Source organism: Melozone crissalis, unplaced genomic scaffold (assembly GCF_028551555.1).
Source record: "Melozone crissalis strain CALT ecotype California unplaced genomic scaffold, PUWL_Pcris_2 ptg000017l_1, whole genome shotgun sequence".
NCBI lineage: Eukaryota > Metazoa > Chordata > Aves > Passeriformes > Passerellidae > Melozone > Melozone crissalis.
The window spans coordinates 7,343,103-7,357,001 of NW_026535795.1; the positions used below are offsets into that span (position 1 = coordinate 7,343,103).

A 13,899-nucleotide genomic window follows, 5' to 3' on the forward strand; every position below is an offset into this window, starting at 1 on the left:
GCCGGTCCGGGTGGTCTGCGGAGCTTTCTGCGGGCTCAGCTCTCACCTGGGGCTTGTTAAAGGTTTTGTATCTCAGTTTGAGCATGAAATGATGGAACAGCAGCGTTTTGGGGGGTGGTGAATCCATTGTTGATTCTGTGCTGCAGAAAAGCCCAGTTGGACTTTGAGAGAGGAGGGAGAAGCTGTAGATCCAGAGCGTGTTGGAAGTGTTCACTTAACCCTGCCCAGGGAAATGCAAGGATGAAGGGTGACTTTCTGAGGCTGTCAGTGTCATGCAGAGGGAGTTCAGGTGTTGGCTTTGTGGTGGGATGGTTCTCACCAGGCTCTTGTGACAGGACTGTAACTTCAGAGATGCTCTAACTTACATTTTAACTCCTGAAAAGCATCCAGGCCCTTTGGATTACTATCCCAATAAAAAGAACAGAAAACTCTGTGTTGTAGGACAATGAAGAAGCTGCCAGGCTGAATTAAAGCTGCCTGGTTAGTGCAGCATCCTGTGGTTAAGCAGCAGCTGGTGTTGAAGCCCACCCAGCAGAAGGCCCTGGAATTGCTGGAGCACATTCCCATGCAGCTGCCTCAGCCTTGGGGAAGCTTCTCTTGCTTATTCCTGGTTGCCTGCCTTGGGTTCTGAGGCATGTGGATCAGCTGGCTTTGTGTTTATCTGCTGCTGTAACCTAGGATAGCCTCTTGTGTGTCTGTTGTTGTTTATTGGGCTTTCTAATCCTGGTAGGATTTGCCATAAGTAACATTTGTAACTTGTGAGGCTCTGGTGGTGTGTTGTGATAAGGCATCATCTCCAGTTCAGCAGGGCCTTATCTACATTGCAAGGTGGCAAGAAAGAGCAGATATCTCTGCCTTCCTCGGGATCCAGGCTGGTTTGGGTTGGAAGGGGCCTTAAAGCTCATCTTGTTCCAAGCCCCAGTAATGATTCTGGGCAGAGACACCTTCCACTGGAGCAGCCCTGTCCAACCTGGCCTTCAGCACTTCCAGGGATGGGGCAGCCACAGCTTCTCTGGACAATCCTTGCCAGAGCCTTACCACCCTTACAGGGAAGATTTTCTGCCTAATATCCAGTCTAAATCTCTCCTCTTTTAGTTTGAAGCCACTCCCACTTGTCCTATCACAACCTTTCTGTGTCCCTATCCTGTCCTTACTACTCTCCCACACTTCTCCATTCTCTCTCCCTCTGTCCTTGATTTCTCATCCTGGAATGCTGCATCCTATCTCCAACACCATGGTCTGAATGGCTGGGAGGCTTCTTTGTCCAGGCAAATGGTGCTGTTGGCACAAAATTCACAGCTACATTGAGACAAAGACACTGAACATATCTGTGATGGAATTGTGTCAGTATTTTAAAGCTAATTTGGATTAGAGAGAGGTGTGAAGTTATTCCAAAATACCTATTGCACTTGCTGTTGGATCAGTCTTATTCTGGGATAGGAATGCTTGTTCCAACTTAGTGTAATCCTTTTTCAAAGCTAACTAATCTAAACCATGCCAAGGCACTCTTCTGGAACGTGCCAAAGTGCAGTTACTCAAAAGAAACCTGATGTCCAGAGAAACCCATGTCTGTTCCTCCCCATGGATACATCTGTGCTGCTCTGGAGGCACAGTGAGACAGCACACCTAGAAAGCAAATGAGGGTGTTAATTAAGTTAAGAATTGGGGGTGTTTTTGCAGGAGAGATGATCAGATCCTCCTTTGCTGCCTGGGCAGCTCTGCGGCCCTGCTGAAAGCTGATCCTGCAGAACGGGGGTGAGGGTTCCCCTGGCTGGCTGCACACCCCCGTGTCGACACGGGAGGTGATGGATGTGGGGGAGAGCAGGGTCAGGCCTTAAATCCACGCCGAGCTGTGTAGGATTACAGCCTGTAGTCACGCCTGGGAAATGCACACACTGCCTGCTAATTAGGGAGCGTCCCTATTAATGAGGGGAAATCTCCACGCCTCCCTTCCGGTGGGTGAATACTGCGGTGGAGAGAAAGAATTTTGGATTGAGATAAATGTGGCTGTGCTGTCAGAATCACGATGGGCTGTTTTAAAATGCCTGCAGGGAGCGGGCTGTGCTTGGCAGAGCCTGGTGGGTTTGCAGATGCCTCGTGGTGGGCGCAGGAGTGATAAATCACCAGGGCATTCCTGGCTGATCCCTGTCCCAGCCTGAGTCGGTGGGTGGAGGAGCAGGATGCCTCTCAGGGAGCTGCTGCTTCACCAGCAGTCCTGTTCCAGGCAGCACTTGGAGGATATGGAGGGATTTGAGAAGCAGATGCCGTGAGTTCATCTGACTGAAATGGACTTTCTGGAGTTCACTTACAATAACTTTTATCTCCTTGTTGTCTCTTTCAAGAAACAGAGTATGAAAGTGAGGCAGTGGTACAATCCTTTTCCTGACTATTCTCTTCTGTCTGGGATAGAGGGGAGAGAGAAGGGGTCAGCAATGAGGGTGGTGACATTATGGAATATGGGCTCCACTCAGTAAAAAGCTGCAAACTGCAGCAATGTAGCAGTGGGCACAAGTAGCAGTGAAACATGATGCCCAGAGCTCTGACTCTGACTGGAGAGGGTGAGGGGAGAATGCAGATGACGCATTTGATTTTTAAAAAAGTCTAAAGTGTTGACAGAAATTCTATCTTGATTAAGGGCAGTAGGAAAGCATTTGATTCCAGCCGTGTCTCGAGCTCAGTTACAGTTGGTTTTGGCTCTAATTCTTCTGTTTGCCTTCTTTGGGCCCTACCATGACATCTTCCCAGCCATGTAGCTGGTGCTTCTCTAATGGCATTCTTGCCTTTAACTATCACAGCTCTGCTCTGGGGAGCTGGAGGCTTCTCAGTGCCCCCATCCTCGGGGGTCAGTGTTTGTGACCAGCATGGTGCCCCCCAAACACTGCTCTGCTTTACTCTTGACCATTTTCTTATTTATTGAGGAACATCTGGGTTTTGAACCATGTGTGGTCTGCCTAGACAGGTGGTTAAGGGCTGAGGCTCTGTGGGTTAGGAATATGCTGCTTTGGAATTGCTTGGATTCATAAAAGCAAAGTTCAGGTGATTTCCTTGGGGAGTGTTTTATAACATCCTCGTGGGCTTTGCCTCACAGCTGTTCAAGGCATCACAAAAGCACCTTTGCAAGAAGGTTTTGTATAATTTCAGGGTTTATAACTTTGTCATTGGCTTTATTCCTGTTCCGTTGAGTTTAATATCACCTGTTGACACAGGGACTCCTCTTGCTGTCAGTGCTTCATTAATTAACTGCAGGGACTGTTTGACATGGGTCACAGTGTACAGTTTGTTTATAGCCTGGCCAGCCTTGGGCTAGTGCTAAGGAATGCAAGAGGGCCTGACACTGCCCTCCTTCTGACTGTTTGCCCAGTTACAGTGTTCTACAGAACCCTCTTCCTGCTTTGAAAATCAATTTATTATACAGAAGAGCACCTTTGTATTGTTAGTTCTCTTTTTTTTGTAGCCCTTTAGAGAGAGAGGCTGTGCATTGCAGTGTATCTCATCAGGTTTGTAAATCTTGCTAGAGTAAGAACTCTTCTTTGTGTGTGGTGAGGGAAGGAAGTGGAAATCAAACACTCTCTGGAAAAGCTTTATACTTCTTAAAAAATACTATTCTGGCACCCACAGGTACAGAAAAAATCCAGTCAAAACTTGATCTTTCTGATAGCTTTGAACCTGCAAATGTCAACAGTGGTGAAATATCCTTAGCTTTGCAGATCAGCAGTAGGATAAAGCTCTGCAGTGCTCATGAGGAGTTCTCCCCAAAGGTGTGAAGTGCAAGAAGTCCCAATGCCTGTCCCTGGAAACTCTGCAGAGGAAGAGGGGTGAGGGATGATTCCACTGATTCCCTGTTGTTGTCTAAAGGGCTGTAGCAGTGCAGACAGGACTCTTGGGGACAGTGTGACTGTGAAGATGTCTAAGCCAGAATCTCGTTATTCTTTTGATGTCCCAAACATCTGCATCGATTTTGCAACTCTGAATGAGAATGATGTGTACAATGCAGACTCCTGGTTTGGTAAGTTGCTTCCAACTCCTTGAGGTGTTCCTTGTTGGGTGATCCAAAACAAGGATCACACTCCTTGGTGTGATCCTTGTTGTGGGCCTGGCTTCTGTGCCAATTAATCATGATGTTAAATGTATGGGGTTTCTTTTGTTCTGGTTTTTTGTATTTAAATTTTGTCATCTCTAACTTGCCTTTGTTAACCTCATAATGATATTTTGGGGTATTGTTAACAATTCCTAACACTGTGTATAGTGAAAGTCTTTCTCTCCTTATAGATGAAAAAGCCAATCTGGAGAATGTCCCTCCTGCAGAAAATGTGGCAAAGGTCTCACACTGCAGCCCTGCTTTGTCAAAGCCTGATGTTGTTCTGTCTTCTGTCCCTTCACAAGAAGTAGCAAAGAGTAAGCTGGCATGGTGTGGCAGGGAGGGAATAAATAAATTTTACCTGCTTTTCACTGACAAAATGGGAAGGCCTCTGTCTGGCTTTTGTGGGGCCATCTTCACAAACTCCTATCTGCAAGGTCTCCCTTGATTTTACTTGTTGTTGTTCTGTATATGTGTGTATAGATGAGCTGACACTTGCCCCTTTCTCAGGTGAAAACGATGGTGAAGCAGAATGTGCCCAGGGCAACGCAATCCCTCAGAATATCATCGGGTCCCTGGCAACCTGGAGAGCTGCTGCCCCTGCAGAGGCCCCTCAGAGGTGAAATATTGGTGTTCAGTTTGTACAATGATTGATGATGGTGTAACTAAGCAGGTCCTTGCTCTCAGGATCTGCAGTTCTAAGCTGTTCTTGGGGAATCCTGTGGGGCTGGAGTTCTCCAACATGGAGATGGTGCTTGGGACATCTGATCTGCTGGCTAAGCTGGAGGGGCAGTCTCCAGGGTGGAAATGTAATGCAGTGTCTCACATACTTGTCAAATGAGACTCGGCAGCACCAGGAGCTTCTGGAATGTGAGGATATCTGAAACTGAGGTGGCTTATAAAGTTTCTTTGTTTATATCTGCCTGACTTGGGCAGAGCTCATTCTTGATATGAATGCAAGGAGCTCTGCATGCTCATATATAGCAAGGAATATTTAGTTTATGGATTGTTAGACTTTAATAAATCATGCTGCGTTTGGATTGTTATGTTAAACCCAATTTGTGTGGTGGAGTTAGGGGATTCACTGACATAAATGTGTTATCCAGGTCAGGTGTGTCCTCAGATTTGTGGGAAAACTGACCTCTGCTTTCTGTTCTACCCTAGACCAGGCAGGAGACTGGCTCCAAAGCAGGGGAAGACCCAGCAGCGCAAGCAGCCAGGCAGAATCAAAGCAGAGAAAATTGATAATGCCCTGGAAAATAAGGAAGATGTTCCACCCATGAAGAAAATGAGGCTGTATGTCATCCAAGTCCTTCTCTTTAGGGCTGGGAAAAGGGCTACAACTGTTCCTTTGGAAAGGGTTTCCACCTGTGTGAGACAGTTCTTACAGGAAGGATAGGGGGCATTCTGATAGTGGTTGCTGATACTTCATGAACAAGAAATGGCTGTAAATGCTGAAGGAATTGCTCTTTTTGGAGGTGGAGATATGAATTAAATAAGTATGGGCTTCTTCACCTTCTTACTCAGTGTCTGTCAGCTTTAAATTTGTCTGAACTTATCCATCCAGAAGTCATCAGGCAGTCATTAGCTATGAAAGAGTCACAGCCAAAATATTTCTCAAATTAACTTAAGCACTGAAGTATCATATGGTGATAAGCTTAAGGTCAGGAAATTGAAGTGTGATCTTGGAAACACTGCTGTATCTCAATGATCTACAGTGTAACTCCCTTCTCCAGAAACGTTCCAAAAACTCAGTAATTCATCTTCCCTTCTACAGCCTTAGAGTACCAGAGAAAGCTGGATGGTCTATACCTGGGCCTGGGGTGAGGTAAGGCCAGCCTGGCATACCTTAGACCTCACCAGGTGTTGGGAAGTTATGCATGGTGGTGACAGCTGCAGGTAGTAACTTAATTAGAACACAGTTAATTCAAGGAGTTTGCCCTAACAACTTTTTCTTTTAGTTCTGGTAGCAGAGGGAAGGTGACAGAAATGTCCACAAAGAAGGAGCCCCTGCAGGATTCTGAGCTCTCTCCAGGGAGAGGGAAAAGCAAACAGACCATGCCCTCCACGCCAGCAATGTTGAAGTACGTGGCTTTCTTGTGACTTGTGTGCTAATCACAGTTGATTTAGGTGACAGTCCTGGCTGTGTGTTTTCAGCTTCAACTTAGCATGTGATGGTATCACATTTAGTAAACACTGGGTCAAGGCAACAGTATTAGGGTGAAATGTGCTTCACTGGCTGAACCCCTGCACAGGAAGGCTTTTACTTTTCTTTTGAGGAAAAAGTTGTTTTTCCTAATAGGTCAAGAAGGCACACAGCAAAGGGATCTGCAGAATAGCAGCTAGCTGTGAGATTTCTTGAACAGACAAAACCCAAGCAGATCTCTTTTTATAACTGGTGATGCTCCTGCAGTGAGGCTGGACATAAGGATGTTCCCTGCACAAACATCATGCTAATAACCAGGGAAGCAGAAAGGCATATCTTAGTTTTTAATGTGCTTATGCAGGAGGACCAAACCTTCTAGCAAGGCAAAGAGTACAGAGGAGCAGGAGCTGGAAAAGATGCAGCAGTTGCAGCAGGAGGTTGTGGAGCTGCGGAAGAGGAACGAGGAGTCTCTGAAAGCAGCTATTGCTGGAGCAGGTGGGCTCTGCCTGAATTGCTGAATGGAGCTGCATTGGGCTCAGCTGGAGAGTGCTGCACAAAGCTGTGCAAGTACCTTTGAAAACAAGCATTTCAGACTTTGCAATAAATGTTAGGAGCCATTTAATGTAGATCAGCCCCTAAACTGTCTGGAAACAGGTGGGCTTGGGTTATGTCATGTTTTGAAATGTTAAAGATGAGTTCTCTAAAAATTTACTTAGTTGTTAGAAATTAAATGCTTTTTTTATTTCCACAAATTGTACCCCACAACAAAAGTCTTCCAGTCCTTACATGTTCTTTTTCTCTAGGACAACCTGTGAAGAAACCTGTTGGTCAAGTAACAAAGCCAATTAATTTCCACTTCTGCACGGAGACTAGAATTAAACAGAATGCAGAAAGCCAGCCTGGGAATGAGTACAAGGAGCTGGATTTTGCAGCAGTCCTGAGGAAGCATCCCCCTTCTCCGGTGAGAGCCACAGTGTTGCCAGCACTCAGCTCACTGATTCTGGCCATCACCTCCCTGCTCCTTGTGCAATGCTTGGGCTGATACCCACAGAGAGGTTACCACAGGAGGCAGGTGTTGTGCAAATGTGACTGCAGACTTCCTATGTCTCTGTGTTGCCACAAGACTCCAAAGAAACGTTGTGGAAAAAGGAGCCCTTTAATGTCAGATCTTCCAGTCATTCCACTTTGTGCTTTAATCTGCTCAGTAGAGTTTCCCAATATAACTTGTGCATTTTCAGACTGTTAACACCTGTGCTTAATGTGAGGTGTTATCTTCATTGCAGTGGGAGGAAGGGACAGATACTGTGCGTCAGTGGGGAAAGGAAATGTCATCAAAACCTCCTGGCCATACTGACTGTGGTTTTCTGTCTCCAGATGCGAATGCCAAAGGGGCACACTGTCCCCAGACCTTTCAATCTGTCCCAGGGAAACAAAAGAAAACATGAAGAAGCCACAACAGAATATGTGTCCTTTGCTGAGCAGGTAGAAGCGTTCCAAAAACGCACACCCTCTCGTTACCATTTGAGGAGCAGGAAATCTGAGGAAGGTGAGTTGTCCTGCCTGTGTCCAGAGCAAGAGATGCTTTGACTAGTCTGAGCAAATGGCCTGTGATTGTTGCAGGCCTTGCCACTAACTGCTGGTCTCTGTGACTTGAATTTGTAGGCTCAGTTTCAAAAAAGCCAATGAAGGCTGGGCCCACACACCCCAAAACACCAGTGCTGCGAACGAAGCAGCGCTCGAGACCTGTCACCTGCAAAACTGCTGCAGAGCTGGAAGAAGAGGAAATAGAGAAAATTCAACAGTAAGTAAGGGTTACCCTAGTCCTCCAGGGGATGATTGAGATTCCTTTATGTTGTTCATAATTCTTTAGCTCTGATTGTAGGGGAGTGAAATATAAACAATTCATTTTGAAGAACGTGCTCTTAAGAGAGCTAATCTTGGGTTGAGTACAGCTTATGATGAGTAAAGCAAACCCAATATAGCAATGCAACCTGCATGCGTTTCAAAACCTGTCTGTAGGCAAAGGTTTGGATTTCTAGAAAAATAATCCATAAGATTTTCCTTATTAATCTTGCTGTTTTGAAGGCAAAGGAAGAATTGCTAACTATAGCTGCACACTAACATACAATGTATAACTGGTGACTGTCTCCATTGTTCCTGCATAGGTACAAATTCAAAGCACGAGATGTCAATCACAAAATCCTTGAGGGTATGCCACTCCTGCCCAAGAAACCCCCTGTGAAGAAGCTCACCCAACCTATTGGCTTTCAGCTGGAAATAGAAAAAAGGATTCAGGAGCGTGAGAGCAAGAAGCAGCAGGAGGAAGAGCGCTTCGAATTCCATTCCAGGCCATGTCCCACAAAAATCCTGGAGGATGTTGTGGTAAGAAGTTTAATAATACCCAGGCTTGGGAATTGGTGGCAATGAGCTTCCAAATGGTTGTAGCTATGTTGCATTATGTGTTTAATGATCTCAGTAAACAGTGTCTGTCATTAGGTAAGAACCACACTAGGTACATCCTGTGCTGTCAGGTTGTTTCTCTGAGGCGTTTTCTTGGCACTTGGCCTTGGGTAACTCCTTACTGGCTTTTCTGAACAGGGTGTTCCAGAGAAGAAGGAGCTTCCTCTTACAGTTGCTAAGTCTCCAGCCTTTACCTTGAGAAGCAGGACCCGTGTGTCTGGCAGAGAGGAGAAAAAGGTAACAGTTGTGACAAGGCTGGAGCCAGGCCCAGCTCTCACTACAGTGCCTGCTGTGCCTCTGGATGTGGGTGGGATGCTTTGGGGCTGGAAGCCCCTTCCTTCCCTCCTGTAAGCAGTTCCTCCAGTGGTTACCTTTGCCTGTGCCATTCACTTGACACAATCTGGTTATTTATTGCTACTCATTTTATGGAAACTGAATTCTCATTAAAAATGAAATAATTTAAATGCTGGGGCACTGATGCAGGTTTCTGAGGTGTTGGTGCTATAAATGAGGAAGGTGAACTGCTTAGATTTCTCATCCTTCCCAATTCTGTCACTGAAGGCAGATATTACACATGACCTTTTTTCTCCCTAAGGTGGGGAGCAGGATTCTGAAAGCTTCACATCCTTCTTCCTTTCCTTCTTGTCAAGAGGATATTAAATAATTACAGTCTAATTTGAATGAGTACTAGAATTGAGAGTGGTTTCATAAAAGGGAGAATTGGGCCTGTGGTTCAGGATGCCAGTAAATTGGTATTTTTTGGATTCCTAATTTTTGCAGTGTCCACTGTTTGTGTGACCCTGCTGTGCCCCTTATCAAAGGAGTTCATTCAAAGCTCTTTGTGGCTTTGCTTGGCAGGAGTTGCAGCCCATACAAAAGTAAAAAATCAGACCCTAATGCTAATATCCCTTTAGGAAAAAGAGGAGGTGGCTGTGATCAAAGCTAATCCTATGCCACATTATGGAGTGCCCTTCAAACCCAAAATGCCAGAGCAGAGGCACGTGGAAGTTTGCCCCTTCTCTTTCGATGCCCGGGACAGAGAACGACAAATACAAAAAGAGAAAAAAATAGAAGAACTACAGAAGGAAGAGGTAAGAATGAAAAGCTACCTTGGATTCCACTTCTTCAGTAAAAAGAGTGTGATAGGATTTGGTGTTGTCTATTAAAACTCCGAGGAAAGGACAAGAAATATTTTGAGGTGTTTATTTCAGGTGCCAAAATTCAAAGCGCAGCCTCTGCCTTACTTTGACGAAGTTAAACTGCCAGAAAAGAAGGTCAAACCTGCAACTCAGCCTGAGCCATTCCATCTGCAGGTGGATGAGCGGGGAGCTGCCAAGCTCCAGAGCTGGAAACAGCAGGTAGGATGAAAAGGGTAATGGGAATGACCAGACTTTAATCAGCTGGTGGAGTTGTGCTTGACTAGAGAAACTGTCCTCCTTGAAGTGAATCAGGAGCTGAGTTGGAATTTTTCTGTACTTGGCGTGAGACTTGTGCTATTGGGTTAAGGATTGGTCAATGGTTTGTTTTCATTTTTCTCACTTAGTGGTAAATTATGGGATTTACCACAATTGTATGAACAGCTGTGGGGCATTTTCTAAGCACCCGCTCTGTGCAGCTGAATCTTTTTGCTGACTATCTCCAGGAATTTATTGTCACATAAACAATATACTGCTTTTCTCATGTGAAGCCTGCAGTGGACACCTGAAACTTTCTTCAGGCTGTTTTTTGGCAAAGCAACTGTCAGGCAACAAGTGACACCAATTTTTGGCTTTAATATAATTTTCTATGGAAGTTATTTGACTGAATCAGCATGGATTTTCCAGTGTAGGGAGCGCTTGAGTCTGGGTCAGGGGGAGATGGTCTCTTTCTGCCTGGCACTTGATGTGCTCTCTTCTCTTGCAGCTTGAAGAAGACTTGAAAAGGCAGAAAGAGGCAGCGTGTTTTAAAGCTGGTCCCAACACAGTGGTGTACCAGGAGCCTTTTGTGCCCAAAAAGGAACATAGGATGCTACCAGGTAGAGTTGCAAGTACTTGTTACACTGGTTTGGCTGATAGCTCAGAACTGAGGCAATTAAGTGATGTTTTTTCTGGCTCTTGCCTCTTCATCAGCACAGCCAATAGTGCCTTGCATTTAATCAACTAATTGCCTAACAGCTTGTGTCCCCTGGGAGCAGGGGGATTTCCTCTCCACCCCCCTGTCCTGCTCCAGCATGGCAGCTGTATTTAGAAGCTCTGCTGCAATTGGCAGATGATTGATGTGTGCCAGCTCAGGATAAGGGTACTGAGAATGTGAGGAGCTCCCTGCAGAGACAGCTGGCATTTCTGCAGCGCTGTCACTCTTTCCCTCCCGTTTCTAGTGAGATGAAGGCATTTACTGCTTGGGTAGGCTGAGATTTGTAGAGCATAAAACCAGCCAAAAGCTTGTTTGTACTAACAATTGTGTGCTTGCTCCCTCCCATGAGAACATCCATGATGGGGTGACGTCTGCATTAACACTGCTCACGTCTGGGAGTAAAGTTTTGTCTTTTCCTGAAGCCTGGAGGTATCTCCTCACCACCCTTGCCAAGGGGAAGCTCTCCAAAGGGAGGCTTCCATTGGCATTAGTACTGCTCTGCTTTACCTGACTCTCTTTAAACCAATGTTATCTCCTCTATTTCTAAACTTAGAGAACCTTTCTGGTTCTGTAGTTCCTGAAAGCTTTGAGCTGGCAACAGAAAGAAGAGCAAGAGAACGGCAAGAATTTGAAAAGCGATTGGCAGAAGTAGAAGCCTTAAAGGAGAGTTATGAGGAGCAGATCAGGCAGGAACAAGAGGAGCTTGAAAAGGAAGAAGTTGCTAAGCTAAGACAAGAAATGGTAAGTGAGCTGTTTGTGAGCAAGGGCTATAAAGAAACCCAAAGGAAGGTGGGAATATCCTTATGGAGCTAATGTCACAGTTGAGCTGTGCTAAGACTGCCTTTTCAAGGTTCCCTTTTGCAAATTGATGACTCACTAACTTCACAACTGGTTTAAAAAAACCAAACCTACAAAACCATACAAACAAAGAAGGCAGCTGTGCTGAGATGGCTGAGTTTTGGAGCTGCACATGTGTAGCTATCAAAGCAGAATGATCTTAGTAAAACCCACAACCCCAACATGTGCTGTACATTTTCCCACTACCTCACTCCAGTGCCCAGGGTGGTGTGGTGGTCTCAGGCAGATGTCTGCCTTCACCTCATCCACAGCTCACCTGCAAATTTCAGCTTCATAACTGCAACCATTTGCTTTGTTTTGCCCTTGCTTATATTTATTTTTCCACAGGTTCACAAGGCAAACCCAATACGCAAATACCGCAGCCTGGAAGTCAAGTCCAGTCATCAACCACTGACTGTGCCAAAGTCTCCCAACTTCTCAGACAGATTCCGAATCTGATGAGCATCCACATCCACGTGACAACTGCTGGGAGATCCCATCCCTCTCTACTCCCGTGGTAGGGAGAGAGGGAGCAATTGTTTTTCCATGACTGCTCAGTCTGAACTCCTATGCTTGGTTTCATTGTTGTACTGAGTAGTTAAACTCCACCTGAGCCCGTGGCATTTCAGCAGGGCCTCCTGGCCTTGCTGTGTATACAGACCCTATCTTCTCTAGAGACTAAACCAAGTTTTGATATTGCATACAGATATTTTATACCTAACTAAATAAAAATTCCAAATCTACTTGCTGTCTCTGGCTAATGGGCTGAAGCCATTTCCTGCAAAGCCCTTTCCTGCAGGAGAGTTTTTGATAAAGACTGGCCACACAGATGTGTGCATCTGGCACAGCTGCCGTGTTTTTACACCAAGTGTTATTTTCAAGTGTCTTGTTTTTTAGCATTTTAGTCTACATTTAGCTTGAATTGTGTTAAGAGAGGTTCCTTCAAGCCAGTGTAGTGCGGGTCTGGCCTTCCTTGTTGATGTTTAGATGACCACAAATATAAATCTTGCCCATGCTTAAAGGTAATTCTTTGTGTATATTAGATATTAAACCATCTTGCTGTTTTATAGCTGAAGTCCTGTTTGGGGAGCCATTTATCTGGCAAGTGACTTGCTGTGAGCTGCTGCCCCAGCTTCTGCCAGTGCAGGTCTCTTGGCTACACAGCCATCAGCATCTCTGGCTAGTTTGGGCAGCGAGCAGAACTAAACAGCCCAAGTGCTCAGTTGTGCTGGAGGACAAAACCGCTGGCATTGTGAAGAGTGGACGCATCTAGATTAAAGCTTTAATAATTATTTCTTACTTAGTATTGTGCTCTGATTTCTTACTTCTATATTTTGCTGAAATACCTGCTCACACCCATGAGCAGGGCTGCTTGCTACTGTTGTGCTGCTTAGCAGAGGGGAGGAAATGGAAATTTAGAATTAATTTATCCTAACTGGACAAACTTGGTTATTTGGTGGTTATGGAAAACATTTGCTTTCATTTCTTCTGAACTGGGCTACTGTTGAAGAAGTATTCCTAGCGTGTGTAGCTTTTTGTTCAGCGTTTTGGGTGAAAAAGAGTTCAAACTAGGTGTTAAATTCCACCTAAGGGGGTGCTTAGAAATGCTGTCTCATTCTTGCCAAAGTGCATCAAGCAATTGCTATTTTACTTCTAGATTGAAAGAATTAACAGTGGAAGAAAGTCCTTAGAGACCTAAATTCGAAGATGAACATTTATTGGACCCGAGAGATGATGTTTCTGCAGGAATTTTCCTAAAAAGTGTGATGCTCAAGAGATGTCATTGCAGAACAGCTGGGGTCTCTATGGGAGTGTTTTCAAGAGCACCAGCCTCAAACTTCAATGCTGGGATTAAAAGAGGAAAAGCCACCCACACTGAAATACAAGGATTCTTAAAAAAAAAATTAAAAGTTTTATGTAGTTAGAACTGAGGAGCTGGAGAATGAGAGCCTTGGGGAAGTACTAAAGGATGAATGACTCTATGGCAAGAGAGTCATTCAAGAGTGCACTCCATGGCAGTATGGGCTCTTGGAAATGGTAAGTTCAGACATGGCTCCATTTTGCTCAAGTTTCAGCTTTTCCTTCCCTTCTCTTGAGGATCTTTGTGTAGCTGTGGCAGAGGTTGGCCCAAAGGTTTGATCTAATCACCCAGTCTGCCTTCAGCTACATTTTTCTGACTTTCCTGATAGCCTTGTGTCTCAGCCTTGTGAGCTGAGAGTTACAGGACAATCAGAAAAGCTGCTGTGACAATTTGCAGGAGTGGCTG

General features: G+C 45.2%; 1 protein-coding gene across 2 annotated transcripts; it reads left to right on the forward strand.

Annotated features, from left to right (window-relative positions):
- The first annotated feature begins 3,901 nt into the window (after window positions 1–3,901).
- Window positions 3,902–12,382, forward strand: TPX2 (TPX2 microtubule nucleation factor). 2 transcript variants are annotated; one of them, XM_054274719.1, is made up of 16 exons: window positions 3,902–4,006; window positions 4,270–4,395; window positions 4,589–4,697; window positions 5,243–5,374; window positions 6,040–6,162; window positions 6,586–6,719; window positions 7,028–7,185; window positions 7,599–7,770; window positions 7,887–8,025; window positions 8,390–8,606; window positions 8,823–8,921; window positions 9,599–9,775; window positions 9,896–10,042; window positions 10,587–10,698; window positions 11,350–11,537; window positions 11,982–12,382. In XM_054274719.1, the coding sequence occupies exons 1-16, from the start codon at window positions 3,904–3,906 to the stop codon at window positions 12,090–12,092; spliced, it is 2,247 nt and encodes a 748-aa protein (XP_054130694.1). In that variant the 5' UTR covers window positions 3,902–3,903; the 3' UTR covers window positions 12,093–12,382. The 2 variants fall into 2 exon arrangements, with proteins under 2 accessions (XP_054130694.1, XP_054130695.1); XM_054274720.1 differs by having other exon boundaries at window positions 11,371–11,537.
- The last annotated feature ends 1,517 nt before the right edge of the window (window positions 12,383–13,899 follow it).